The sequence below is a fragment of the Mesoplodon bidens genome (genome assembly GCF_964165515.1).
Source record: "Mesoplodon bidens genome assembly, chromosome: 10".
NCBI lineage: Eukaryota > Metazoa > Chordata > Mammalia > Artiodactyla > Ziphiidae > Mesoplodon > Mesoplodon bidens.
The window spans coordinates 39,790,718-39,816,076 of record NC_138172.1 but is presented as its reverse complement, the minus strand read 5'-3'; the positions used below and the strand labels follow the sequence as shown (position 1 = coordinate 39,816,076).

The 25,359-nt window shown below is 59.6% G+C and overlaps 1 protein-coding gene across 3 annotated transcripts in view; it reads right to left on the bottom strand.

The window, feature by feature from the left end:
* Window positions 1-25,359, bottom strand: part of COL7A1 (collagen type VII alpha 1 chain) — a 31,723-nt gene extending 6,364 nt beyond the window's left edge. Inside the window, exons 1-100 of one of the 3 annotated variants that reach the window (XM_081247287.1) lie at window positions 25,210-25,359; window positions 24,562-24,742; window positions 23,750-23,909; window positions 23,571-23,664; window positions 23,318-23,479; window positions 22,989-23,152; window positions 22,782-22,911; window positions 22,563-22,679; window positions 22,314-22,460; window positions 22,112-22,228; window positions 21,889-22,038; window positions 21,678-21,806; window positions 20,523-20,666; window positions 20,309-20,434; window positions 20,064-20,207; window positions 19,361-19,483; window positions 19,067-19,210; window positions 18,580-18,705; window positions 18,333-18,479; window positions 17,950-18,075; window positions 17,450-17,596; window positions 17,087-17,221; window positions 16,855-17,001; window positions 16,637-16,773; window positions 16,237-16,363; window positions 16,005-16,151; window positions 15,745-15,917; window positions 15,612-15,647; window positions 15,501-15,527; window positions 15,362-15,406; window positions 15,226-15,288; window positions 14,714-14,785; window positions 14,583-14,618; window positions 14,403-14,438; window positions 14,149-14,220; window positions 13,970-14,047; window positions 13,695-13,721; window positions 13,559-13,612; window positions 13,355-13,417; window positions 13,204-13,263; window positions 13,051-13,086; window positions 12,807-12,851; window positions 12,692-12,727; window positions 12,291-12,335; window positions 12,174-12,209; window positions 12,020-12,052; window positions 11,636-11,668; window positions 11,411-11,464; window positions 11,275-11,334; window positions 11,144-11,179; window positions 10,966-11,046; window positions 10,832-10,867; window positions 10,590-10,634; window positions 10,282-10,353; window positions 9,993-10,037; window positions 9,718-9,744; window positions 9,502-9,531; window positions 9,291-9,371; window positions 9,179-9,214; window positions 9,068-9,103; window positions 8,897-8,977; window positions 8,603-8,638; window positions 8,131-8,193; window positions 7,818-7,862; window positions 7,160-7,195; window positions 7,049-7,084; window positions 6,842-6,937; window positions 6,698-6,733; window positions 6,576-6,611; window positions 6,412-6,459; window positions 6,045-6,080; window positions 5,791-5,913; window positions 5,512-5,712; window positions 5,386-5,421; window positions 5,252-5,305; window positions 5,000-5,068; window positions 4,880-4,924; window positions 4,682-4,744; window positions 4,489-4,533; window positions 4,127-4,162; window positions 3,956-3,991; window positions 3,745-3,789; window positions 3,494-3,526; window positions 3,354-3,416; window positions 3,228-3,263; window positions 3,068-3,148; window positions 2,863-2,931; window positions 2,695-2,730; window positions 2,573-2,614; window positions 2,373-2,417; window positions 2,239-2,283; window positions 1,673-1,708; window positions 1,530-1,589; window positions 1,281-1,388; window positions 1,030-1,101; window positions 840-875; window positions 593-652; window positions 426-470; window positions 159-194; window positions 11-46 (exon numbers count right to left, since the gene is read on the bottom strand). In XM_081247287.1, the coding sequence (XP_081103413.1) occupies window positions 11-46; window positions 159-194; window positions 426-470; window positions 593-652; window positions 840-875; window positions 1,030-1,101; window positions 1,281-1,388; window positions 1,530-1,589; window positions 1,673-1,708; window positions 2,239-2,283; window positions 2,373-2,417; window positions 2,573-2,614; window positions 2,695-2,730; window positions 2,863-2,931; window positions 3,068-3,148; window positions 3,228-3,263; window positions 3,354-3,416; window positions 3,494-3,526; window positions 3,745-3,789; window positions 3,956-3,991; window positions 4,127-4,162; window positions 4,489-4,533; window positions 4,682-4,744; window positions 4,880-4,924; window positions 5,000-5,068; window positions 5,252-5,305; window positions 5,386-5,421; window positions 5,512-5,712; window positions 5,791-5,913; window positions 6,045-6,080; window positions 6,412-6,459; window positions 6,576-6,611; window positions 6,698-6,733; window positions 6,842-6,937; window positions 7,049-7,084; window positions 7,160-7,195; window positions 7,818-7,862; window positions 8,131-8,193; window positions 8,603-8,638; window positions 8,897-8,977; window positions 9,068-9,103; window positions 9,179-9,214; window positions 9,291-9,371; window positions 9,502-9,531; window positions 9,718-9,744; window positions 9,993-10,037; window positions 10,282-10,353; window positions 10,590-10,634; window positions 10,832-10,867; window positions 10,966-11,046; window positions 11,144-11,179; window positions 11,275-11,334; window positions 11,411-11,464; window positions 11,636-11,668; window positions 12,020-12,052; window positions 12,174-12,209; window positions 12,291-12,335; window positions 12,692-12,727; window positions 12,807-12,851; window positions 13,051-13,086; window positions 13,204-13,263; window positions 13,355-13,417; window positions 13,559-13,612; window positions 13,695-13,721; window positions 13,970-14,047; window positions 14,149-14,220; window positions 14,403-14,438; window positions 14,583-14,618; window positions 14,714-14,785; window positions 15,226-15,288; window positions 15,362-15,406; window positions 15,501-15,527; window positions 15,612-15,647; window positions 15,745-15,917; window positions 16,005-16,151; window positions 16,237-16,363; window positions 16,637-16,773; window positions 16,855-17,001; window positions 17,087-17,221; window positions 17,450-17,596; window positions 17,950-18,075; window positions 18,333-18,479; window positions 18,580-18,705; window positions 19,067-19,210; window positions 19,361-19,483; window positions 20,064-20,207; window positions 20,309-20,434; window positions 20,523-20,666; window positions 21,678-21,806; window positions 21,889-22,038; window positions 22,112-22,228; window positions 22,314-22,460; window positions 22,563-22,679; window positions 22,782-22,911; window positions 22,989-23,152; window positions 23,318-23,479; window positions 23,571-23,664; window positions 23,750-23,909; window positions 24,562-24,742; window positions 25,210-25,294 (7,542 nt within the window). In that variant the 5' untranslated portion in view covers window positions 25,295-25,359. The remainder of the gene's footprint in view (window positions 1-10; window positions 47-158; window positions 195-425; window positions 471-592; window positions 653-839; window positions 876-1,029; window positions 1,102-1,280; window positions 1,389-1,529; window positions 1,590-1,672; window positions 1,709-2,238; window positions 2,284-2,372; window positions 2,418-2,572; window positions 2,615-2,694; window positions 2,731-2,862; window positions 2,932-3,067; window positions 3,149-3,227; window positions 3,264-3,353; window positions 3,417-3,493; window positions 3,527-3,744; window positions 3,790-3,955; window positions 3,992-4,126; window positions 4,163-4,488; window positions 4,534-4,681; window positions 4,745-4,879; window positions 4,925-4,999; window positions 5,069-5,251; window positions 5,306-5,385; window positions 5,422-5,511; window positions 5,713-5,790; window positions 5,914-6,044; window positions 6,081-6,411; window positions 6,460-6,575; window positions 6,612-6,697; window positions 6,734-6,841; window positions 6,938-7,048; window positions 7,085-7,159; window positions 7,196-7,817; window positions 7,863-8,130; window positions 8,194-8,602; window positions 8,639-8,896; window positions 8,978-9,067; window positions 9,104-9,178; window positions 9,215-9,290; window positions 9,372-9,501; window positions 9,532-9,717; window positions 9,745-9,992; window positions 10,038-10,281; window positions 10,354-10,589; window positions 10,635-10,831; window positions 10,868-10,965; window positions 11,047-11,143; window positions 11,180-11,274; window positions 11,335-11,410; window positions 11,465-11,635; window positions 11,669-12,019; window positions 12,053-12,173; window positions 12,210-12,290; window positions 12,336-12,691; window positions 12,728-12,806; window positions 12,852-13,050; window positions 13,087-13,203; window positions 13,264-13,354; window positions 13,418-13,558; window positions 13,613-13,694; window positions 13,722-13,969; window positions 14,048-14,148; window positions 14,221-14,402; window positions 14,439-14,582; window positions 14,619-14,713; window positions 14,786-15,225; window positions 15,289-15,361; window positions 15,407-15,500; window positions 15,528-15,611; window positions 15,648-15,744; window positions 15,918-16,004; window positions 16,152-16,236; window positions 16,364-16,636; window positions 16,774-16,854; window positions 17,002-17,086; window positions 17,222-17,449; window positions 17,597-17,949; window positions 18,076-18,332; window positions 18,480-18,579; window positions 18,706-19,066; window positions 19,211-19,360; window positions 19,484-20,063; window positions 20,208-20,308; window positions 20,435-20,522; window positions 20,667-21,677; window positions 21,807-21,888; window positions 22,039-22,111; window positions 22,229-22,313; window positions 22,461-22,562; window positions 22,680-22,781; window positions 22,912-22,988; window positions 23,153-23,317; window positions 23,480-23,570; window positions 23,665-23,749; window positions 23,910-24,561; window positions 24,743-25,209) is intronic. The other 2 variants (XM_081247288.1, XM_081247289.1) reach the window with 2 other exon arrangements.

Genomic DNA, 25,359 nt, shown 5'->3' with positions numbered 1-25,359 from the left:
GCACACTCACCTTGTCACCCTTTAGCCCTGAGGTTCCAGTGTCACCCTATTGGGTGGAAGAGTGTGAGTCTCACCCAAATAGAGAAGCCCCAAATCCTGAGTTGCAAGATCCATCCCCACCCACACTGACCCCAGGGGCCTCTTCCCCATATCCTTACCTTCTCCCCACGCTCCCCCCGGCTGCCTGGGGGACCCTGTATGAGAGAAGAAAATGGTGAGCTAAGGGAATCTGTGGGGACTACTGGGGAGAGAGCTCAGGGGGCAGGGGAGGACCGGGGGGCCCGGGGGAATGGGGGAGACAAAGGACCAGAGAGTAGCCAAGGAGAACCAGAGGCCTACAGAAGGCTGCAGAGTGTCACAAGGACACAGAGGGCACAGACAGGGGACTGAGTCACACCACTGGCTCTTTCCCCAGGGGGACCCACCATGAGTCCTCGGGGTCCCTCCAGGCCGGGGCGGCCATCTTCACCCTGGATGGTGACAATAGATTCAGTGACTCGGTAAGTTGGAAATCAGAGGCGAGAGCTGTGATGAAGGGAGTCCCAGGGTGGCTCCCTGGAATGGCCATGGCTGCAGAGCAGGACATACGTACCCGGACACCTGGCTCCCCACGCTCGCCTCGGGTCCCAGGCGGCCCTGCTCCAGGGTCTCCCTGGAGATCAACAGGACACCAGGGATCAGTGAGGGGAATTGGTGGAGGACAGAGGGTCATGGGAGGTCGGTGGAGGTTGGAGGGAGTGACAGGGGTCAGTGGAGATTAGAGGGGGTGACAGGGGTTAGTGGAAGCTGGAGGGGGTGACAGGGGTGCAAGAGAGAGCCAGCAGTATTGTCCCATCTACCTTGTCTCCTTTGAGTCCACGGGCCCCAGGTGCTCCCTGTGGGCAGAGTGAGGTGAGGCTTCTGTGCCCCTCAAAGGCACACACACATCTAGCCACACAGTGTGGCATAGTCCCCAGCCTAAGTCCCCACATGGACAGACTCCAACACACAGCAATCAGAGACATGGGGCGTTGGGGCACTTCCACTCACCGCTAACCCAAGGGGTCCAGGTGGCCCCAAGGGACCTGGGGCTCCCTCTCTCCCTGGGGGGCCTGCCAGACCCTACAGTGAAAATGAGGCAAGAGAGGCGAAGGGTGACTTAGGAACCTTCCTCCCGTGCTGTCCCCCCAAAACCAGGAGCCCCCTCGACAGGCTTGGGCCCCCTTCTCCTCCTCACCCAGTACCAGATTCAGAGGTCCTGAAGTCACCAAGTCCCCACATGCAGCCCTCAGCACCCTTACCCGCTCTCCACTGGGGCCCGGCTGACCCATCTCTCCTCGAGGGCCTGTCTGACCGGGGAACCCCACAATACCAGGAGAACCAGGGGTGCCGGGGGGGCCCAAGTCTCCCTGGAACAAAAATAGCAAAGGGAGGAATGGCTCCAGCAGGACCCCTTCCCAGGACTAGCCCCAGAATATCCTCTTCCTCCCACCTCCAGGCCCCCCGCCCCACCTACTGCCCCCACTACTAGTGATGGGGCATTGCTTTACCTTTAGACCTGGAGGACCAATTGGCCCAGGGGGTCCCTGGACCCCAACTCCTGGGTCACCCTTCAAGGGAAAGAAGAGTCAGATCAGGCTCAGGGAGCCTCAGGACCATGACCCCCAGCAGGGATGCTTTAGGGCACACATACCTTGTGACCTTTGAGCCCTGGAGCCCCTTTCTGACCCTACAACAAAGTAAACAGCATTTGAGAGTAGGAACATGAACCCAGAGCTCAGGTATGGCCCCAAAACATTTCCAGGGGAGCTCAGAGGTGACCACGGACATTTGGGACCAAGGATGTGAGTGCAGGTATGTGGGAGTGCAGACAGGAGCAGGAACTCAGACATGTCCCATCCCAGGGAGCTTAGACATGACCACAGACATGAGCTCAGATACAGGAGCACAGACAGGATGGGGAAAGGGGCAGCACCAATACATGACCAAGGAGAGGCCCACAAAAACCCCCATGTGTCCTGAGACCTGGGAGATCAGACAGGAGCACGTGTGCTCAGACACAGGGAGGAACAGAAGACCTAGGACAGGCACGTGGAAGCCAAGAGGCGTGACCCCCCGCATGCTCCCAGAGCAGGACCCTGAATGCTGGAATGTTCAGCCAGGCTCGGGTTCAGATGTGCCCAGGCCCAGGAACGGTCCCTCACATCCACGACTGCACTCCTCAACCCAGACTCAGACTCGCCCAGACCCCAGACTCACATCTTCACCAGGATCTCCAGGCTCCCCAGCACGGCCGGCTTCACCCTGCATAGAAAGGGTGGTGAGGGTGTCTAGCCACCCAACCGTACCCCTCCCTGCCCAATGCACAGGCCCTGGGGCCAGGCCCACCTCACCTTCTCGCCTCGCGGCCCTGGCAGTCCTCGGTCACCTTTGGCTCCCTGTGGATACAGGGGTCAGGAGGACACATGGGTGTCAGGGGCACAGACAGCTGAGACTCAGAGAGGGAGCATGAGGCCCGGACCACGTGGGGCATATTATGGAAGGTGAGGGTCACAGGGGTGGAGGAACTATGCTGTGGAGGTTCCACACTCACCGGCTCTCCCACCAGGTCTTCAGCAAGGCCTCCAGGGGCGCCCTGATGAGGAAAAGGGGTCAGTGGGGTTCCTCAGCCCTTAACCCTTGTGCCCCCCAAACCGGGGCCTCCCACACACTCACCTTCTCTCCCTTTGCTCCGGGGGGCCCGACCACAGCCTGCAGGGAACTCCTGGTGAGTTACCTCGCCTCCTGCCACCCCACCCCGCCATCCATATGGAAGGGACAAACTAGGCTTGGGGTGAGGCAGAGGAGCTGATGCAGAAGGTGGCGGTCAGGATCAAAGATCACCTGTCCAGGGGTGCCCATGGGTCCAGGCTCTCCTTTAGGTCCGACAGGTCCAGGCAGACCTGGTGACCCCTATGGCAGAATGGCGGGTGGAACTCAGTGCCTCTCCACCCCCTACCCCAGCTGCCCAGCCCTCCTCTTCCTCCAGGCACACGGCTGGCACAGGCCCCATCACACGCCCACAGCGAGCTCCCCTCAGAACACACACCGGCACGCCAGGGGCTCCTCTGTCTCCGTCCTTCCCACTGGCACCATCACGACCTGGCACTCCCGGCTTCCCCGTCTCCCCCTGAGAAAGGAGAGCTCTGTCAGGGGACTGCCCCCTGACTCCTGACCCCCGGAGTCTAGCCCTGATCCCCAGGACTCACCACTTGTCCAGGCAAACCTGGTGCCCCCTGAGGACCCTGAAGGAAACAAGTCAGATGTGAGAGGGACATGGAGAGCACGGGACCCAGAGGGCAGGGACATGTTATCCCTGCAGGGGCCTCACTCACCACAAGGCCTGAAGTGCCAGGGGGGCCAGGAAGTCCCACAGCTCCAGTGGGTCCAGGCAGGCCCTGGAGGAAGAAAAAGTTCAGGGCAGTGCCAACCCCACCCAGCTCCCTGTGACTAACCCCTGGGCTGGGTCACTCACCCGTCCTGGTGGTCCTGTCTCTCCGGGCTCCCCCTGCCAAAACCCCAGAGACCGCATGACCCCACAGATGAACGAGAGGCCCTTCAGCCCCCATCCACAAGCAAAGCCCACATGGACGGGGCACCTTGGTGCTCAGTCGCATTACAGGGCAGTGACATCCCCAGAGGTTGGCAGATGTTATCCTGGTGCAGACAGGCTGCTCCAAGCCACCACCTCCTTCCAGCCACAAACCCACACATGCCTATACTCACCTTCAGGCCAGAAGGTCCCTGGGGTCCCGCAGGGCCAGCAAGACCCTAGGAAAAAGTATCAAGGGCAGGAAACTGGGGTCAGAGTTATCCACCTGGACTCATGGACTAACACAAACAAGTTATCCAACTGAGTCATCAGTGGGGACTGATGCCTGTCCCACCCCCCCAGGCGGTGTCCCACCCCCCCAGGGGGTGCTGCCCCATCACTCACCGGGGCACCGGGTGGTCCAGGGTCTCCATGGCCACCCTGTTGGAGAGAGAAAGAGCCAGATGAGTGGGAGCCGATCCCACCCTCCCAGGGAAACTGAGGCAGTACTGCCCATTGTAGGGGTTACCCACTGCAGGATGGGAGCAGGAGGGAGCGGGATTCTGGGGTACTCACCATTGGGCCAGGGGTCCCCCTCGGACCTTGCAGACCCTGGATAGAGAAGGGGGCTGCTGAGCCTCAGTCTGGCCTCACTTGGGCCTGTTCCTGCCCTCTGGAGACCTTTGCCTGGGGGCCCCACTTCTGCACCTCTACCCCTCCCAGGCACAAATCACCCCATACCCACAGACTGCCCCACATGGACAATACACATGGGCCTGTACGCGTACACAGACATCGTGCATCTGCACTCAGACCTGGGCACCCAGTCACCACACCCTGGCACTGGTCACTGGTGACACGTGCATACGGCGACCAGCACACAGCAAAGGGCAGCTGTTGCCCAGAATCTCGGCCAGGCTGTTCCTGCCATCACTCACCGGCTTCCCCTCAGGCCCAGCCACACCACGCTCTCCTGGTAGACCCTAGAGAGAACACGTTTAAGGCCACACTGTCCTTGTTCCCCATCCCAGCTTCCCCCTAGACAGTCCCAGGCAGAGCAGACTCCAGCCCGGACAACACAAGTGAGAGCGGTGTACTTGTGCACACATGGCCCGTGGGGCAAGGACTCACCGGGCTGCCATTTTGACCCCTCTGTCCAGGCTCTCCCCAGTCTCCCTTGATGCCTGGCTCACCCTACAAGCAGAGTGTCATGCCCTGAGCCCCCATCACTGCCAGGTGCCCACAGACATGCCACCCCGGCATGCCCTCCCGCAGGTGACACGTGCATACGGCAGGGGAGGGGAAACATGGTGGGGTGGGAGGCCTCACCCTGTCTCCTTTGGGGCCTCGGTTGCCGTCACTGCCTGGCTCCCCCTGTGGGGATGACATGTCAAGCCAGGCGCTGGCGCCATGGCAAGGGTGGCCCCCAGGTTGATCCCACACACTGACCTTAGCACCCTTGAGTCCAGGGGGTCCTGGTTCTCTAGAGAGTCCAGAACCTGGCTCGTCCATGGCCACCTACAAGCACAAGGTCACAGGGGAGAGATGTGTCTGTCACAGAGGCATGGAGGAGTCATCCCAGATCACAGGGTGCCAGAGGGTTGTAGGGTCAGAGCCACCACATGGAATTTCTGGGGCTCAAACCAATGGTGGCCTCTTGGTGACAGCAGTCACAGGCTTGGGCAGAGCTGGAGTGATCACCTTGGGGCCAGGCGGGCCAGGGGGTCCAGGGAGGCCAGGAGGGCCGTCTCTGCCCTGAAGAAAAGAAGAAAATGGATGGCCACCCCAACACAGCCCATAGGCAGTCCCGCCCGGTAAAGCCCCCTCCAGCTCACCTGTTCTCCACGTTCTCCTTTCTCTCCCCGTTCTCCCTGAAGTGCAAATCGCAAGGTGAGGGCTATGCCCGTGGGGAGTCCAGCTCCTCCTGAGCCCACCTCCCCGGCCGTCCCAGCCAGGCTCACCCTCTCTCCTGGTCTCCCTGCCTCTCCCACACTCCCAGCCGGGCCTGGGAGCCCAGGGATACCAGGCTTTCCAGGTTCCCCAGCAAGGCCAGGAGGTCCAGGGGAGCCCCTCTCCCCAAGGGCCAGGCCAGGTGGCCCCTGAGGGCCGGGGTCTCCACGATCTCCCTTCAGCCCGCGTTCTCCAGAAAAGCCAGTGGGGCCCTGGAGGAACAGAAGAGTAAATGCTGGTGTCAACCACACCCTCCACAGGACACACCCCCCTGAGCAGCCAACACATACCTCTTTGCCTGGGGGGCCCCGCTCTCCTGGGTCCCCCTTGGGGCCACGACGCCGTTCAGGCACAGGCAGGAAACTGCCAGAGCTCTCTTCCCAGCTCTCCACGATCTCCCGCAGGGCAGACGTCTGAGTGACAGTGAGGGGTCAGGAGAGCAGGGCCATTCCTGCAGCCTCCCACACCCTGGCCTGGCCCTGTGGGCATTACTTGTCCCGTGGGGTTCCCACCAGCCCCCATGCCCAGCCCCCAAACAACCTACCTTGATGCCAATATTTTCCAGCAACCGCTCCACATTCTGGGGACACAAACTGGGTGAGGGGCTGCCCACAGAGGAAAAGGCCCCACACTGCCCCCCAAAACAGCCTCCATACCCTCTTCCCCAGGCCTCTTGCCCAGAGGACCCTTTAGCCCTTGGTTGAGGTGGCTCGAGGTCACTGGAAGCCCCTGCCTGACATGTGCCCGCTGCCCAGGTTCCCCTCAGTGTAGGCTACAGGAATCCCAACAGGGCAGGGGGCTGAGCACACAGCACAGCTCCGGTGGGGCCTCACGGCAAGTGGAAGGGGACAGAGGTGGCCGCTACAGGCGTGCACGTAACAGTCAAGGGCCAGGTCCCAGGCTTCACTCACCGCCATGCTTGCAGGATCTCCTCTCAGACCACGCTCTCCTGGGAGGCCCTGGAGACACCAAGAGACAAGCTGCTGGACCCAGTTTGGGGTTGGGGCTGGGGGCATGTGCGCGCATGCGCGGGTGCTACGGCTACCGGGGCAAGTGAAAAAGATGGGGGCCTCACCTGTTCCCCTTTGGGTCCAGTCTCCCCACGGTCACCCTGAGAAAAAGAATGACCAGTGGAGAAAGTGCCCCCACTCTGGGCAGCCCCTGACCATAGCCCCCACCCAGCATCTGCACACTCACCTTGGAGCCCGAACCTCCCGGAACACCAGGGAAACCCTGAGATATGTCAGAACACAAAGAAATCACACAGGATCATGGCCTCCCAGAGCGACAACATAATGGCCCGTGTTGCTCCCAAGTCCTGGAACTACCCTGGACACTCACCTGGCCAGGAGGGCCGATCTGCCCTGGGATGCCCGGGGGGCCCTGGAGTCCAGGGCTACCAGGAGCTCCTCGCTCACCCTTGGGGCCATCATGACCCTGTGGAGGATGCAGCCAGCATCAGGACCCTGAGACCCCAGAAAGGAGCGGAGCCACGTATCACAGGGTCAGGGTCAGGGGTCAGAGGTTGCAGAAGACTCCAACACTCACTTCTCTCCCAGGAGCGCCCGAATCTCCCTTCTCTCCCTAAGGAAGACAAGGAGGGTGCTTCAGACATGGCCCCAGTCTGAGCCAGAGCAGACTCCAAGTGAGGGGACTCACCTTCCTCCCATCTTCTCCAGGGTCCCCAGGTCCTCCCTGCAGGCAGAGGACTCACATCAGACCCAACAGAATTAAGAATTAAGAACTGTCTGTGTGTCTTGGTAACTGTCTGCAAGTCCTGTGTCTACCTCACTATGTGTGGCCATATGTATATGAGTGACTGTGGATACAAATGCATATGTCGGTCTGTCCCCACATGTATCACATGTCAGAGCCTTGGATGTGTGTCTCACCACACCTCCACAGAGGTACACGTGCAGCCCTGGGGCCAAGTCATAGTACGTGTATGGGTGGAAGTGTTTGTGTGTCAACATGTCTTCAGTATCCCTGAATATGGGCTTCACACCTGTGTGTTGGCACCTCTCCATCTGTGTCTGAGGCTCTTTGCCTGTGCCTGTGGCTGTGGTTATTTTAGCTTGTGTTGGCCCATGCAGGCACAGGTCGGCACGTCCACTTAACTCACTGGGTCTGTGAGGCTGCCTGTGTGTGCACATGGACGTGTGCTTCAGGATGTATCTGTATGTGTGGGCTACGTACTCGCGTGTCGGCACGTGTCAGCATGTATCTGTGTGTGTGCCCCATGTGCATGGCACATCTGGGCCATGTCCATGTGCTAGCATTTTTTGGAGGTTGCACTGTGTCTACCCTGGACACTCACGTTTTTCCCATTCAGGCCAGGCTTGCCATCCTTGCCTGGCTTTCCCTGTGGGAACAGATCATTGGTCAGAAGTCAGGGTTGGGGTGAGGGCAGTAAGGGGGCAAAAGGGTACCACGAGGGGACTTCCCTGGTGCACAGTGGATAAGACTCCGAGCTCCCAATGCAGGGGGCCCGGGTTTGATCCCTGGTCAGGGAACTAGATCCCACATGCATGCCACAACTAAGGAGCCCTCCTGCTGCAACTAAGACCCAGTGCAACCAACCAAATAAATAAATAAAATTTTTAAAAGGGCACCCTGAAAGTGGGACTCACCGGTGCTCCAAGGGGACCAGAGGGGCCAGGGGGGCCCTGTTCTCCTCGAAGGCCAGGAAGTCCCTGGAAAAAATCTTTGCTAGGATTGAGAGGGCCACTGATATATCTCCTGGGGCACATCCATGGACTTGTAGAACCCCACTAAGAACCTCCTCCCGTGTAGAGTCCCCCCAGAATTGGGAGGAGCCATTGAGGTCCCGAGGCTGAGACCCGATAGGGTAGGGGGCCCCCTGTTGAAACTCCCAAGGCAAGAACCCTCAGGATTTGGGGGTCCTACTATAGTGCCCAAGGCAGAGAAGATCAGAAAGCAGGACTCTGCTCAAACCTGCCTGCCAGGGACTGGAACCCTCCCAAGGACAGGGCTGGACCAACTCCCCCTACTCCCGCTGGTGCTGTGACTATGAAGACTGGGCTACACAGTTCATGCTGGACCCCTGAGCCGCCCTCCACCCTAATATCTCCCCTTACTTACGTCTCTCCCTGGGTCCCCAGCCTTGCCTATAGCACCCTGAGGAGAGACTCAAGTCAGGGAGTCCGCAGTGGTCACGGGGTCAGGGGCACTGCCCACTGACAGGGCCACTAGTTCCTGTGAACCCAAGGCCTGTCAGGCAGTAACATCCCCCACCCAGGCAGGGTACTAGGGGAAGACACAGATAACCCATCTGGCCCCAGAGCTCATCAAGACCCAGAAGACTTCAGTGAGTCTGGAGCCATACAAAGGGGCAAGGGAAGGGGCGTTGACCAGGCAGTGACCGTCACGACTCACAGGCAGCCCAGGGGGACCAGGGGTTCCTGGTTTCCCATCCAGTCCACTGCGGCCATCCAGGCCAGGGGGGCCCCGGTCACCCTGAGGAAAACAGAGTGGTAAGAGGCCTCAAAGGATGAGATGGATCTGAGAGCCCAGGCTCACAGTCAGAAAGCCTCCATGCCTTCTCACCTTTTCTCCTGCTGGGCCTCGAACACCTGGGTCCCCCTGAAGGGAACAAGGTCAGTGAGAGGTGAGGGCAAGATGGGAACTTAGGCTGATGGGGCAAAGTGTGTCACTCACCTGTGGGCCTGGGGACCCCCGAAGTCCACTGATGCCCTGAGGACAGGGGGAGGAAGAAATCAGAGCAGGCTTTCCCAGGCCCACATGTTCCCACGGGATAAGCCATACTCACTCTCTCCCCAGAAGCTCCAGGGGGGCCGGGGTCACCCTTGGGTCCTCGAGGACCCTCCTGTCCACGGTCCCCAGACTCTCCCTATGGTAGAGACAAACGTGTTGAGGGAATAGCGCTAGGGTCACAGGCATGCCCGAAGCAGAACCTCTCATGGGAGTGCTGGGATGCTTTCTCATGCTCAGAGCTTCACTCCACCCACGGAACATGATACCTTCTCTCTGACTCCAAGTCCTGTGTCCACCTGTGGAGGGAATGGCCAGTGAGAAAAATAGTTCAAGTAGGGGAAGAGGAGTTGGTGAGGATCAATGAAGACATCAGGGGGTAGTGGGGGAAGTGGGAGTCAGTGGAAGGGATGAAGGGACACTGTGTGGGGCCAACAGGGGCAGATGAGGGAGATGACAGAGAATCAGACCCAGTCAACCCTTACCAGCCGTCCAGGGGGTCCTGGGGGACCCTAGGAAAGGAAAGAATTGTAGTCAACAGGAGCCCTGCGGCCCCACAGTACGGCTCAGGTTTGCCTCGAGCTCAGCTCTGCTCCCAGATTCCCTGCACCCCAGCGCCAAACCCCAGGAGCCAGGTCAGGTCTGGAGGTGGCCACCAGGGCTCCTGACCTTGACCTCCAGGCCCTTAATGGAGGTGCTGACCAGACTGAGCACCAGAACCCTGTATCCCTCCCGAGCCCAGAACACCAGCACTACTCACTGGCTCCCCACGGTCACCCTTGGGTCCAGATGGTCCAGGGCTCCCCTGCAGAAAGTCAGGGGGTCAGGGTCAGTGAGGAGAGGCAGCAGTTTGGGGGAGCTTTGGAAACACCCTAAGGATTCATGGGGATCCTGGTGGCCTTTGGGGGTTGTGATGAAGGGGTCAAAGGAAATGAGGACTGTGAGGGTTTAGCACTGCAAGGTTGGGGTGGCAGGGTCAGAGGCTGGGAGCTGGATGGTTGGAGATTGAAGCTGAGGTTAGAGCTCAGGGATCAGAGGTCAAGACTCACGTTTCGTCCATCCTCTCCAGGATCTCCCTGGTCTCCCTTCTCACCCACGGGCCCCCGAGTTCCAGGTGACCCCTGAGAAGAGCAGCTGGTGTGAGACAGACTCTCCCAGTATTTTGCAGATTCCCCCATGACCCCCATACTGTCGCGGTTCTCCATCACCCTGAAAACCATGTCAGAGTTTCCCATCACCACGTGCCTCCCTCCAGACTCTCCCATCACCCTTTCTCCCCTGAGTTTCCCACAGCTTCATGCCCACCTCCTATAAGTTCTCTCATCAACCCCCCTTACTTCTCCCCGCAAAGCCTCACCCGAAGGCCACGCTCGCCAGCTTTTCCAGGCAAACCTGGTTCACCCTGGTGGTGGAGAGAACGCCACATCAAACAGGTGAGTTAGGCTCAAACTAACTCAGGGAGTGGCGACAGAGAAGGGCCTGGGAACCAACTGGACCAGAGGCAGGGGGGTGGACTGGATAACCTGGTGGAGCCCCAGCCCCCCAGTGATCACAGTTCAAGGATAAAGGATCAGAAACCACAGTGGGAAGGAATCTCACCGGGGGACCCTCGTCACCTTTCTCTCCAACTTCACCCTGTGAGACATGAGTCAGCCTTGGTCCCCAAACCCCCAGGGAGGCCAGCAGTACCCTACTCCTCATCCCCCAGCACTCCCCCAGTCCAGTCCTCTTACATCTCGTCCTCGGGGGCCGATGGGTCCTGGAGAACCAGGACGCCCAGGGTCCCCCGTCTCTCCGGGAGGCCCTGAGTCACCCTGTGGAGGAGGCAAGAGTGATGCAGCACGTATAGCCAGCCCTTGAGGGGAGGTGACCCCAGAAACCTTGATGCTACCCAAGGTCACAGGCACTCACCGGGGGTCCTGCTCTGCCAGTGAGGCCAATGGGACCCTGCAGGGCATAGGGAGGGAGGTACGACTCAGTTGGGGCTCCCAGGCACCACCTCATCTCCTTCTGTCACACTCCCCATCCCCACATTTACTCACCCGGACTCCAGGGTCTCCCTTGGGGCCAGGGTCCCCAGGAAGAACCAAGCCAGGTGGGCCCTGGGGGAGGAAGGATCAGAGGTCAGGGGACACAACCATCACCTGCCCTAACCCCTAAACACTTCCCCACACTTACCCGTTCCCCTTTGACTCCGGTAGCTCCTTTGGGCCCAGGGAGCCCCATGTCTCCCTGGAGGTGACAAAGACTATCAGCGTCAGCCACAGGCTCCATGAACCCACCACCCAGCGATCATGCCACAACTGTCATGACCTCCAGGGGCCTCCAGGCAGGCCCAGAGGCAGGCCCTATGACCTTGATCTCAACCCTGTAACAGCTTCCCTTCACTCTTACCAGACTTACCTTCTCTCCTTTAGCTCCAGCACCCCCAGGTCCCTGAAAACAAACAGGACAGACACGGCTTGGCCCTGCCTAGGGATCACACTACTACAGCCTTGATTGGAGTTGGGGTTATATAGAATCAGAAGTCTCTACCCAGAGGTCACAGGGACACCTGCTGGGAGCAGGGCAGGGGTTACACAGGGCTCACGACCTGTATGGTGGTCATGGGGTCACAGGATCACAGCCAGGAGTTGGAAGGCGTGTTACAGCATTAGAGTCACAGAGCTCTGAGCCAGTCCAGGGTCCCAAGGTTATGGGGTCACAGCCTGGAACGCTGGTTTCCAGGCGGGTCACACTGCTCAAGGGCCTGTGCGGTGATCGGAAACACACCCTTCCTTCACTCACCACTGCGGGGTCCCCAGGGCGACCAGGCTCCCCCTGTAGAGAAAGGATAGGGACAGGGATGGGTCAGGGACCCACCTAGGAACTCAAGGCCCCAGTATCCCACCTGCCACAGTCCCTGGTATTGGGGGCACTTGACTCCCAGCCCATGACCCACCTTCTCTCCTCGGCGGCCAGTGGGTCCTGGTGGCCCCTGCACATGGAGAAAGCATGAGCCCAGGATGGGGAGGAACACATGAAAGCCCTACTCCTGATCCCACAGTCACATACTTACTTCAGGACCCTCAGGTCCAGGACGTCCAGCAACTCCTGGTGGACCCTGGGGAAGAGGAGAAGAAATGTTGACCCAGGTGGGTGGGGGCAGAGGGATTATGGCAGATAAGGGCTAGAGGTTCAGGATGGGGTCACAGAAGATCAGGATTTAGGTCAGCAGGGGTCAAACTCAGCAGGAAGACAGAGACCAGGTCAGTGGAAGTCAAGGTCAGTTCAGCAGGGTCAGAAAGCTAAAAGCGGGTCCCTGGAGTTGAGGGTTAGAGCCTGCATCAGCAGAGATTAGGAGTCATGTGAGGAGGGGTGGAGGGCCAGGGGCAGTGGAGATCAAGGGCAAGAAGTCAGAACCAGGAGGGGTATGGAACCAAGGTCTGCTGGCACTGGCAGTGGAGTCAGTGGGCTCACCTGTGGTCCCGCTGGGCCAGGGGATCCACGTTCACCCTGATGGAGCAGAGTGGGTCAGAGCTGAGTCTGGCCCCAGATCCTCCGGGGCCCTGAGAGCCCCCCAGGATGCACTTACCTTTTCTCCAGTCTCACCCATGGCCCCTGTTAGTCCTCGGTCACCCTGAGGGGAGAGAGATAGGAGAGGGGCCTTTACTGTCGAACCCCAGACAAAATGTCTCAAACTCCAATCATCTGTCTCTGAAATCACAGCCTCTGACCTGGGGAGAACCCTTATCTCCTGATCCTCCTGCCTCCCCTGATCCTATAGGGGTCCCAGTGTGTCACCTCTCATACTTGACCCCTCACAAAATGGTACTTACTTTGGGGCCAGTGTCTCCAGGAAGTCCCTGTAGGCCCTGAAAGGGGTTCAGAGATTTCGGTTTGGGAATAAGGATGGAGTAGAGGGTTGATGGCTGAGGGTGGGGGCTGGAGCTATGCCCACCACGCTCAGAATCCCTGGCCTCCACACTCACCGGCTCACCCGGGGTCCCAGGTTGTCCTGGGAGGCCTGGGGCTCCATATTCACAGTCACCCTGAAGGAGAAACAGGTGGGTAGAAGACCCTGCTCCCAGCACCCAGAGGCCTCACCCCAGAACTGGGACACCAAAAGGTCAGGTCTCCCACCTTTTCTCCTTTTTCTCCAGGGGGGCCAACTGAGCCTTGGGGTCCACGGCTTCCAGGAAGACCCTAGGAGGAAGTGAGTAAAAATGTGAGCCCCAAACTGAGGTCCAGCACCCACCCACTGCCCCAGCAGAGCCCCCAGCTCCTCTATCCACACCCCAGAGCATGGCCCAAAGGGTCCCCAGCAGAGCCTCAAGGCTCCCTCACCGGCAGCCCAGGCTCCCCTAAAGCAACGCTGCCATCACCTGGTCCAGGGGGGCCCTGGGAAAGAACAGCAGGTCAGAGGATGGCCGGGGGGAATCAGACTCCAAGCCACCCCCAGCATAACTTGCCCCTCACTTACCCGCTCCCCACGATCACCTTTCTCACCCTAGAAGAGAGATCATGACACATGACCCTGGACTACACCTCCACACCCCAAGATACCAGGAGGAATGAGAGTCTTGGGGTCAAACTGGATTATAAAGTTCATGGAGGAACTGAGGAGTCATGGGTGGGGGTGGTCAAGAGGTCACATGAGCTCAGAGTCACCAGCAGGGGTTGTGTGGGTTTGAATGAGGTCACCAGGTCACTGGATCACATGGAGATGATGAGACCACATGGCGGTCATGCCCTCACCTTCACAGCTGTTCCAGAAAATCCTGGGGGACCACGGGGTCCTGGGTCTCCCAATGGGCCACGAGATCCAGGGGGACCCTGATGGAAGAGACAAAATATAAAGTACAACCCCATAGACCCACCCCATTGGTTCCCCCATCACACATCACTACCCACCCCCACCATACTCTAGAACTTACTGGAGGTCCAGGGTCCCCTTTCTGCCCAGGAAGCCCTGGGCTCTCGCCTCCAATGACTCGTCCAGGCTCTCCCTGCAGGACAGAGAACAGCAAGAAGGATTCAGGGTATGGGAGCCTTGAGGTAGGAGAAGCCCCTAGAGGTCCCCAGCTATTCCTCATCATGCTTTAGGCCCCACACAGTGTCTGTCCTGGGGCAACCCTGTTCCTCCCTGGGACATCCCGGCTTGGTTCCCTCCCCTCCCTCCTTCACCTACCGGCTCCCCCTTTGGGCCTCGAGGCCCTCGCTCTCCCTGAGGACAAAACAGAGCAAAGGGTGATGCTTGGTCTCAGCACATTTCAGGGTGGTCCTCTACAAGCCAACCCCGCTCCACCACCCCAGCTCCCCACCCTGCAGGAAGGGCTCTGGGAAGACACTGTGGGGCAGAGCAACTTACTGGTTCTCCACGAGGACTGGGCCACCCTGGGGAGCCCTGTAAACGGAGGCCAGAGTCAGACCAGTCAGACCACCCCACCGGCTCAAGCAAAGTGTCCCACCATGTGAACTGCGAGGGCAAGGCTTGCTCACCTTCGGGCCGGGGGTTCCAGGAGTCCCAGGGCGGCCAGGGCTGCCTGGAGGCCCATCTGCCCCAGGGAAGCCCTAAGGAGGCAAAGAGGTTAGGGCAGGAAGGGACCCTCCCTCAGTGCCCCTGGTTCGCTGGAGGAGCCCCGACTGACTATTCTTCACCTGAAGCCCTCACCCCACAGGCCCCTGAGCGTTGTTGGGGGTACAGCAGTGATGTATGTACCCTCTGAGCTGAATGGAGCCGAACCCCAGGCACAAGGGCAGTGATAAGGCCAGGGCCTTCCCTGCCTCTTGGACTTGGAACTTCCACCCAGGCTCTCCAGGGGATCTCAAAACCCCATTGGTCCCCCCTAATTCAGATCCTTCCCCAAAATCTCTGCTGTGGTTGATAATGTCCACTTAGGCTTCTAGGAATACTCTGTGTTTCTAACTCTGTTTTTTCATCCCCTCTTGTAAAAACCCTGAAGAAGCTTCGAGGATTGTCTTAGGGGAACCTCAATGGTCTCTCCACTCACCCTCTCACCCTTCACAATGGTACTTCCAGGAGGTCCCTGGGGGCCAGGAACACCCATCCTGCCCTGAGAGGAGAGAGCAGGTGAGGAGGCAGTACGCCGGTCAGGGGACAGAGGACAGGTATGGGGAGGCACTCACCGGGAGGCCGGGGGGGCCAGGAGGCCCGGCTTGTCCTTTCAGCCCCTAGGAAGGATGATTGGTGAGCCCTGTGCTGCTGACCTCCCCCTGACCCACTGAGCCCCCAGCCCATTCTCTACCCCCCACCAGAGCCACTCACCATCTCTCCAGGTTCCCCCTTCTGGCCCTGGGGAAAGATGTGTTGGGCGACGGTCAGAGTGGCAAGTTCCAAGAGTGGCCCTCACCCATCCTCTCAACCCTGGACACTTACCTTTGGACAATGCACCGAGCAAGGCTCTGGCTGTAGCTGTGGACACAAGGTCTCCTTGAGGTCAGCCGTTCTACCAAGAGCCCCCAGACCCGCTGTTTTTCACCACCTAGTCCCCCAGAGGCCCCTTCCAAACCTGGGTGGTCAAAGCCGTCTGACACAGGGCTGTTGCCAGACTACCGACTGCCTGGTCCAAGCTTGGACCATCATCCACGGCGAAGAAGGTCTGGGCAGAGTCCATGCCCGGCACCAAGCGACGCAGCTGTTCTGGGTCAGCTCCTGCCAGGCCCAGCATCATCACTTTGAGCCCTAAGAAGGGGTCCATCAGCTTGCATGACGACCCTTCTGGGGCCAACCCTATTCCCAGGCCCCATTCCCACCAGCCCTGCTCCTTACCAGCAGCCTGGGCCTCACGGATAGAGCTGAAGAGGTCACCTCTCAAGGGCTCATCCACCAGTAGAACCATCACCCCCGGCACATGCCGGCGTCGTCCAGGGGCATCTGGTGCCAACAGGTATCTGTGAGCTGTAACCACAGCTGTGCCTGGGAGAAAGGTCATGTCAGAACCCAGGGGCACCAAGCTCCCAATGGGAAAGCCCCAAGAATCCATGTCCACTGTAGTCCTTACCCAGGTTGTTCCCACTTGGGTCTGTGTAGGGGATGTTGCGGATCTTCTGCCGGATAACACCAAGGTCATGGGAGCTGTTCAGCGAGAACAGTGGGGAGGGCCGGTGACTGTAGGACAGGAGGCCAACCTAGGGTGGGGAGACCACAGAGCCTGGGGAGGATGACACAGCAGGGACAGGGGACACAGAGCCTGGTGGGAGACACAGAGCCCAAGATGTGTAACTAAACCTGATCTATTAGGGGGTCAGCAGTGATGGTAGGATACAGAGCCCCAGCAAGTGAGGTGATCTGGAGCCTGGGGAAGGGCAGGGAGAAAGCCTGGACCAGTGGTGGGACAGGGAAATGGTGGGACCAGGGGTGGGCAGGGACAGGTAGGAGTCTGGCTGCCTCTGGGGCCAAACCTGGATGGCCTGTGGCCCAAGAGGCCCAAGTGCAGACACCAGATGCTCCAGGGCTCGCTTCACAGCCTCTGCGCGATGAGCATTGTCTCGAGTGGTATGCAGCAGGAACACCACGTCCATCAGGCCATGGGGACACACTGCAGGAAGGGGGCTGAGTTACTGAAGCAGTCAGCCCATCTAGCTACTCTCTTGGGCCCCTCCCACTGGGCCCACCATACCTGGGGTCTGTGTGACCGAGGCCTCAGGACCCTGTACACCCTCCTGGACAGGTGTCAGGGAGAATATGTAGGAGATGCCAGGCTCTAGCCCTGTCACCCGCTGGGAGCTTGAGATCCCCGGAAGTGTCTGTGAGGCCCCAGGCAATTCTGCAGAGGACAGAGCTCAGTTAAACAGGAGGCCCTCCATGGAGCCCCCACTGCCAGCCCACCCGAACACTGGCCTCCCCGTCACCTTGGCCAGGGCCTCTGAGTGGCTGCCAGGATAGGATGTAGCTGGATACCCCAGACACCGGGGTCCAGGCCAGGGTCACTGAGTCGACTGAGGTGTCTACAACACGCAGTTCAGTGCTTGGGACACGAGGTGACTCTGAAAGAGGAATCAAGGACTAGGGATCCGAGTATGTGTCCCGAGAACCCAGAAGAGAGAGATCTAAGGAGATCTTGGGGCAGATTCATCTTAGTGAAGGAAGTGTCACCAGAGGTCATGCTGGGATCACCCCGGGTCAGGAATGGTAGGGGGGGCTACAGGAGGAGTCACTCAGGGTCATGGGGTACAGGAAATCAGGGTGGGTCATCGGTAGGGGTAAGAGCACACCAGTGTATGCAGTTACTTCTGAGGGGGGCCCTTCTCCAGCTGTCCCCAAGACACTCAGCCATATACGGTAGTGGGTCGCTGGTTCCAGCCCGTCCAGTTCGTAGCTGCTGAGTTCCGGCCCCAGGACCCGGGACTGTTCCTGGCCACCTGGGGCAGGCATGAGAGGGGGGCAGGGGCACGTAGGAGGATGCTACAGACCCGGCATTAATGGACACGCCCACCTCACTGACCCCCCACGTACCTTACTGACAATGACCCCGCCAGCCTCACTGACTGATCCTGCTGATGGGGTCCACCCTCCTGACTGATCTCCTCATTCTCGCTGACCCTGCCCGACTGACCCTCATTGATCCCACGCACCTAGGTGACTGATACCAGGTACCTTCAGCAATCCCGCAGACCCCCACTGACAGACCCTGCCCACTCTCACTGATTTCACCGACCCCACCCCCAACCCCGCCCCATTGGTCCCTAACCTCCCTACCGGGAGCACCTCTCACCCTCAGGTCGCCAACGCAGGCGGAAGCCGCGTGCCCCGGGCACTGGCTGCCAGCGCAGCCTCAGCGAGTGCTCCCCTCGCTGCACTACACGAAGCGTCTCCAGGGCTGGTGCAGCCTCCTCAGGTGCTAGAGAGAAAGCACAAGAATCAGGGAGGCTCCGCCCCCCACTGATCTCTGTGCCAATCCCAGACCGACCCTGGAACACGCACCGCCCCCAGCAGGCCCCACTGCCTATTCCAGGCTACATCCGCCTCCCCCGAAGACCCCGCCCCCACAGGTTCACTACCAATCCCTGGACCCTTTTCCATTCCTGAGAACAAACCCCGCCCCCAAACCGTCCAGGGCACCAATCCAAGGCTCGCGCCAGCCCGAGCTCTGCCTACGCGTGGTGACGACAATGGAGACAGGTGCGCCCTCACGGTCCCCCACAAGTGCAGTCACTCTCACTGAGTAGCTGACTCCGCCTTCGAGGCCCCGTATCTCTGCGGAGTCCGTGTTTCCTGGGAGCACCTCCTGTCTCGTGGGGCCACCTGGTCAGGCGAGCATAGGGCAACGGTCAGGGATAGGGGTGGCTGACCAAAGGGGCCAATCCCAGCCAGGAAGGGCAAGGGCAGGGTCAGGGGACCATACCCTCGCTCCGGCCCCAGGCCAGTCTGTAAGCTGTGGCTCCAGTGACCCCCACCCAGGTGACCCGCAGAACATCACTGGAAGCATTGAGGATCTGCAGCTTCGAGACACTGCCCACGGGCTGAGGGTCTGGGGGAAGACACAGGGAAAAGGATCAGGGGCCACTGGCAGAGAACAGGGCAGAGAACAAGGTGGCAGAACAGGCATGTTCAACGCAAGGAGGTCTATCTGAAGGTCAGTATGAGGTTACTGTGGACAGGTCAGTGTACGCAACTCCTGAGTGGGAAAAGATCAGTGCCTCAGAGTGGGCAGTGTGGAGCAGCCAGGAGGTCACTGTGGGTGGACTCCTAGTCAATGTGGGGTACGTCAGTGTGGGGAGAGAAGTCATGAGAAGAGCTGTGATGGAGCGGGCAGCTGGAGCAGTCAGGAATACGCAGCAGAACAGGGTAGCCAATGAGATGTGGTTGGCAGATGGCCAGGGTCCACTTACCAGTCCTTACAACCACAGAGGCAGGGGTCCCATCCGTACCAGCCACACGGGCCCACACATGCACTGTGTACTCGGTATCTGGCTTCAGCCCATCCAGCTCAGCCACTGTGGCCTCCCCAGAAACCAACTGGGATTTCTCTGGGCCTAGGAGGATGAAGGTAGCTCTAGGACTAGCCAGACCCTGCCCCCAATGTCCCACCTGGACCCCGAAGAAACCCCTGCTCCCATTCCACCCAGACCTGCCCCCGACAACCTCCAAAACCTCTGGTCCCTTCCCAAACCTCTGGTGCCCACCGTGGCCTGAGTGCCAGGAGACCCTGTATCCTGTGGCACCAGGAACCCTGTTCCAGGTGATGGTGACAGATGAGCTGCTGACTTGAGTCACATGGACTGTCTTCATTGGGCCCAGTGGGTCTGCTGGGGAGAGGCAGTGGAGGGTCTGATGGGGGAGGGGTTGGGGGGACATCTAATAGAGGAAGGCAATGGGAGTCTAAAGGGAGGCAAGGATTTGATAGCGGATGCAGTGAATGGGTCAGATGGGGAAGGAGTGGGGGTTCTGACAGAGGGGATAGTAGAAATCTGAGGTGGCAGGTGACAGGAATCTGGGAGACCAGAGGGTCTGACAGAGAAGGTAATAGGGTTCCGACGGAGGCACTAGGAGGCAGTGAGGGGGTCTGACAAAGAAGAAAAGTGTAAGTCTAAGAGGATGGTCAAGTCCGGCAGAAAAGGCAATGGGGTCTGAGAGATGAGGTGGTGGAAATCTGAGGGCAAGAAGAGCGGGGTGTTAGGGGACAGGCAGAGGAATCTGAAGAAGGCAGGGGCTTAAAAGGAGGCAAGGGAGACTGAAGGGGGAAGCAGGGCCTCTGAGGGAGGAGGCAGTGGGGATCTAAAGGGGGAGACTGGAGTTCTGTGGAGAAGCAAGGGTCTGAAAGGGAAGGCATGAGGGTCTGAAGGGCCACTGGAGAGAGAGAGCCAAGGGGCTGGGTCAGGCCCTGACCAGTTCGAGCCACGGTGATCGCAGGTGGGCCCTCCTCTCTCCCTCGCAATGCCGACACAGCCACCTGGTAGGAGGTTCCAGGTCTCAGCCCCATGATATCTGTGGCAGTAGACTCTGAGGGCAATGTCTGGCTGGACTCCAGACCTAACGTCAGAGAGAAATGTTGGCATGGCTCCTGCCTGCCCCTTGGTCCCCCATACCCTGATCATTCCCCTCAGCAACCCTCCCACACATCCCACACTGACCATTGTCTGTCCTCCAGCTAACCCGAAATCCACTGGCTCCAGGCACAGGTCCCCAGGCCACCCTCACTCGCGTTGCGTCTGACGCCACTACCTGCAGCCCTGGGATGGCAAGTGTGGTCTCTGGCTCTGGGGATTAAAGATAGAGGTCAGGGATCAAAACCAGGACCAGAGTGAGTCAGGCAGCTGTCCCCCACAGCCCTCCTGCAGTGCTCACCCCGGCGAACAGTGAGGACGCTGGCACCACCCTCTCGGGTGCCTACTCGAGCTGACACCCACACTGTGTAGCTCAGCCCAGCCCGGATGTCATCCAAGTCAAAAGCTGTCTGACTCCCGGGAAGCACCAGGCTCCGCTCGATCCCTAAGGGAGAAGGCAGGATAGGCAGGCAGGGGTCAGTGAGAGATGGGAATGTGGGATGAAGGTGCTCAGTGATGGACAGAGATACAAGATGAAAAGGATCAGTGGGGGCAGGACAGAAATAAAGACGCAGACATAGAGAATGGACTTAAGGACACGAGGAGGGGGAAGGGTAAGCTGGGACAAAGTGAGAGAGTGGCATGGACATATATACAGTACCAAACATAAAATAGATAGCTAGTGGGAAGCAGCTGTATAGCACAGGGAGATCAGCTCGGTGCTTTGTGACCACCTAGAGGGGTGGGATGGGGGGGTGGGAGGGAGGGAGACGCAAGAGGGAGGAGATATGGGGACATATGTATATGTATAGCTGATTCACTTTGTTATAAAGCAGAAACTAACGCACCATTGTAAAGCAATTAAACCCCAATAAAGATGGTAAAACAAAAAAAAAAGAAAAGGGTCAGTGAGGGATGGGACATGGGACGGAAAGGTGTGAGAGATAAGGACAAGGGGTAAAAGGAGTCAGTGATGGACAGCGACACAGGATAATGGGCCAGTGATGAATGGGGACACATAATGACAGGAGTCAGTGGAGAAGGACATAAGATGTAGGATGTCAGAAGTCAGCGGACAGCGACATGAGTTAACATGTCATCGACAGACAGTGAGGTGGAGTCAGTATTGGATGGGGACATGGGAGAACAGTGGTCACAGCTAAGGTTATAGAAGGGCGGGGGTTGAGCTTGTGGTTGTGGAGAAGGGTGAAAGCCATGGCCAGGGAGGTGGGGCAGGGAGTGGAGACAGATCCAGATGAAGAGACAGGCAGGGTCAGGGCAGGGAGCAGACAGACCCTGTGACAGGGTCTGGTTCAGTGCCATCTTGGGAGGTGGATGGACAAGGAGAGAGGAGGAGGCTGTAGAGACCCCGGAGTGGAGAAGGGCTGGAAAGGCTGGAATGGTTGGAAAGGCTGGAACTTTAGTGTGTGTACGGGTCTGGCTGCGTCCCCCTCACCCTGGATGCTGCGCACGGTGATCCGATACTCGGTGGCGCTGGGAACTGGGCTCCAGGACACTCGCACCCGCTGCCCAGGCAGCTTGGTGGCCTGTAGGTCTGTCACAGGGCCCACGGGCAGCTCTGGCCCTGTTGGACAGCACAGCCTGAGAGGCAGCCTGGGGCCCCTGTACCTACCCCTCTCACTTGGCAGGGCCCACAGAGCCCTCACCAGGGGGGACCACGGTTGCAGGCGTGGCCACCTCGCGGCCCTCTAGCAGCGTGTAGAGTGTGAGGCGATACTCAGTGCCTGGCTGCAGCCCATCCAACTGGTAGCGGGTCACATCAGAGGGCAGCACCACCTTCTGTGGCACCTCCAAGCCTGCAAGATGACAGGGTCAGGCCAGCTGAGGCCAGGTCCAGACCCAGCCTGCCCACCCCCCCCACACACGGACCACTCTCACGCCGCCACTCCAGCCGGTAGCCACGGGCCTCAGGCACCAAGTTCCAGGAAAGAAGGATGGATGTGGGGCCCAGGATGATGGGACGCAGGGTCTGCTCAACTGAAGTGTCTGCCCAGGGCACATGGGAGGTCAGTGGCCTCTGTGCCCTGCCAGCCTGCCCACCCAGCCTGAAGAAAGCACCCAGCCCTCTCACCGGTGCGGGCAGTCAGGGAGGTGGCAGGCCCCACGCTCCGGCCAAGCAGGGTGCTCACAGTCACCTCATAGTCTGTGCCAGGCTCCAGGTCACGCAGCAACACTGAGCCCTGCCCAGGGCCCAGCTCCTGCTGCTGCGTGGCCCCACCTGCACAGGGGGCACAGAGGGGTCAGTGGGTCTTGCAGACTCAGCACCCTACAGTCCTGTCTGAGGTGCAGGGACTTCCTTCAGCCCACACCTCTCACTCACCACTGAAGACCCGCCATGTCACGCGGTAGCCAGTGGCACCTGGCACACTCCGCCAGGCCACCAGGAGGCTGTGGGCTGTGGTGTTCTGGATGGTCAGCTCCGGTCCCTCCAGAGCAGCTAGGGGAAGGTCCCACCAGGGATTAGTAAGTCCAGAGTGGGGAGGGGTTACTGGGATGGGTGGTTAGGTGAGCAGGGTCAGAGGTTAGCAGAACTGCTCACTTGTCCGAGCTGTCCCGCTCACGGCCTCCCCAATGTTGTTGGCGTAGAGGGCAACCACCGTCACTTGGTACTCAGTCAGTGGCCGGAGACCCTGCAGCCTCACGCTGGTCTCACCCGCTGGGATGCTCACCTGCCCAGGGTCAGAGGTCACTTCATCTTGGCCAGCTAAGTCCCCAGCCCTCCACCTACCACTGCTGACATCCTTACCTCCTGCCGTTCACTCGACAGTGGCTGTCCCAGCCCCGTCAGTGGCGTGTACTGGACCTTGTAGCCAGTCACAGGGCCACTGGCCGCTGTCCACTGTACTCTCAAGGATTGACTGCCTGGCTCAGACAGCACCAGGTCTTGTGGACCAGAGGTTGAGTCATCAGCTGGGAAAGGGGCAGTCAGGCAACCAGGCAAGAGGATCAGGGGTCAGCACTTATGGTACAGCACTGGGCTCAAGGGTCAGGAGCACATGGGATGGAATCAGCACTCCCAGGTTGGGGTTCGGGTCAGGGTCCAGGTCAGGGCACACAGGGTGGGCAGGAACTCACAGGGCAGGGCCACAGGCACGCCACCTGCAGTTGTGCACACCCTCCGGGAAACAAGAGGCAGTAACGTCCTCAAGATGTTGAAGTCGTTGACGAAGAAGAAGAAATCGCTGGTCGGCTGCGAGGCGATTCGCTTCAGCTCCTCAGGGTCGGCATTCTTGATCCCTGAGGTGATGCCCAATCAGGGCTCAGCTGACCACATGCCCTCTGACTCATCCCTGCCCCAGCTGACCTGTCACCCCAGCTTGGTACTCACCCACAGCAAACAGCTTGACTCCCTGTGCCTTCAGCCTCTGGGCAGCTGTGTCCACCAGGTCCTGGGACTTCCCATCTGTGATGAGGATGCAGACCTGGGGCAGGTGCAGGGTCAAGTCAGGACTGCCTCAGACACTTACTTGGGGTCACCTTGGAAGGCATGGTAGGGTGAGAGATCACCTTGGGAACACCAGGTCGGGCCAGCTGGGGCAGAAAGACACGGTCAGCCACGTGGAGAATTGCAGCTCCTGTGCGCGTGTTGCCTCCCTTGTAGCTGAGCTCTCGGATGGCACGGATCACATCACCTCCTGAGCCAAGCACATCCAGGCCAAATTCTGTCCTGTGGGGAGGGGGGTGGCAGCAGGCTAGGAGCAAGGACTTTTTCCGGTCCTGGCCTCTACGAGGCCTCTAGAATGAGGGTTGTATCAGGCCCCCTTGAGGGTCCACTTGGTTCTGCGATTCCTACCTTCCATCTCTGAAGCTCCCAAGCTAATAAACTCCTTAGGTACCCAACTGTGTCGCACCTATGGCTGGGCCTGGGCAGGCCTGGACCCCTTGGGGCTCCCAGGCTCAGGTACCAGGATGTCTGGTTAATTAAATAATGGTAGGAGGAAGGGCCCAGTTATAAGCAGGTGGACACTGGCCAGACAGGGAGGCCCTCTGCTGAGTGAGAGAGGCTGAAGGTATCAGGAGGCTAGAACATGGAGAGTCCAGCAGGCACAGGGCATCTCAAGCCACTGGGTCCCCTTCTAGGCCTCTCCATCTCTAGATCAGAAAACACAGCTCCTATCTTTGGCAAGGCACTATTCAGGAGGGGTCTCAGATGTGAGGGCTGTACCTAGGAGATCCCTGCTTCTGTCTTAAGAAGATGTCCTGGCTGGTGGGAGGGGGGGTCCTCTGGGTTCCCTAAAGCCTGACCTAGGGGTTTGGGGGCTCTCTGCTTCTTTCTGGGGGTGGGGTCCTGGTGGGTCCAGCTGTGGGGAACCACTCACCGTGGGTCATCGCTGTACTGCACGGCAGCGAAGCGCACACCCTGTGCACCGGCTGCCCCAGAGAAGGGCAGCACCAGCCCCTCAAGGAAACCCCTCACTTCGCGGAAGTTGCTTCGGCCAATGGACGAGGAGCCATCGAGTAGGAACACGATGTCAGCGGCGTAAAGGCGCGTGCAGCTCACTGGGGCAGGGAAGAGCGATCACGATTTTTTCTTGGGGCCCACCCACCCTCTACCCTCACTGTGGTCCCCTGGGGCTGGGGAGGGGGAGTTGGCCTCATCCACTGTGCAAACCAGCCCAGGCTGGCTTGGGCCTGGGAGCGGTGGAGGCAGCAGAGGTGGGGCCCGGAGCGGACTCTCCCGCGGAGGACTAGTGGGGAGGGAGAGTCGCCGGAGCGGGTGTGGATCTGGGACTGAGGTTGGCGTCTGGGGACCAGCGCGGAGTGACATAGGGTAGGGGACCCACGCACAACTGGATGCAGTTTGGGAGACGCAGTGTGGGTCGCGGAGGGTTTGGGGAGTCCAGGGAGAGTTAGGAGAAATGCATGAGTTGAGGAGGGTGGGAGGCGGGATCCAGGATGAAGGTCGAGTGGAGCCGCGGGTGGCAGGGTGCAGTGCCCTGGATGGGGTCCTTCCCTGCCGTACCCACCTCTCTCCCTGTGCTGGGCCCACACTCGGGGAGCCCCTGCCAGGATCCCCGCGCAGAGCGCAGCCACCAGGAGCTGCAGCCTCATCCTGGGTGAGGGAAACGGTCAGCCAGGACCCCGCCTCTGTCCCTCGGCCTTGGCGGGTCCGAGCC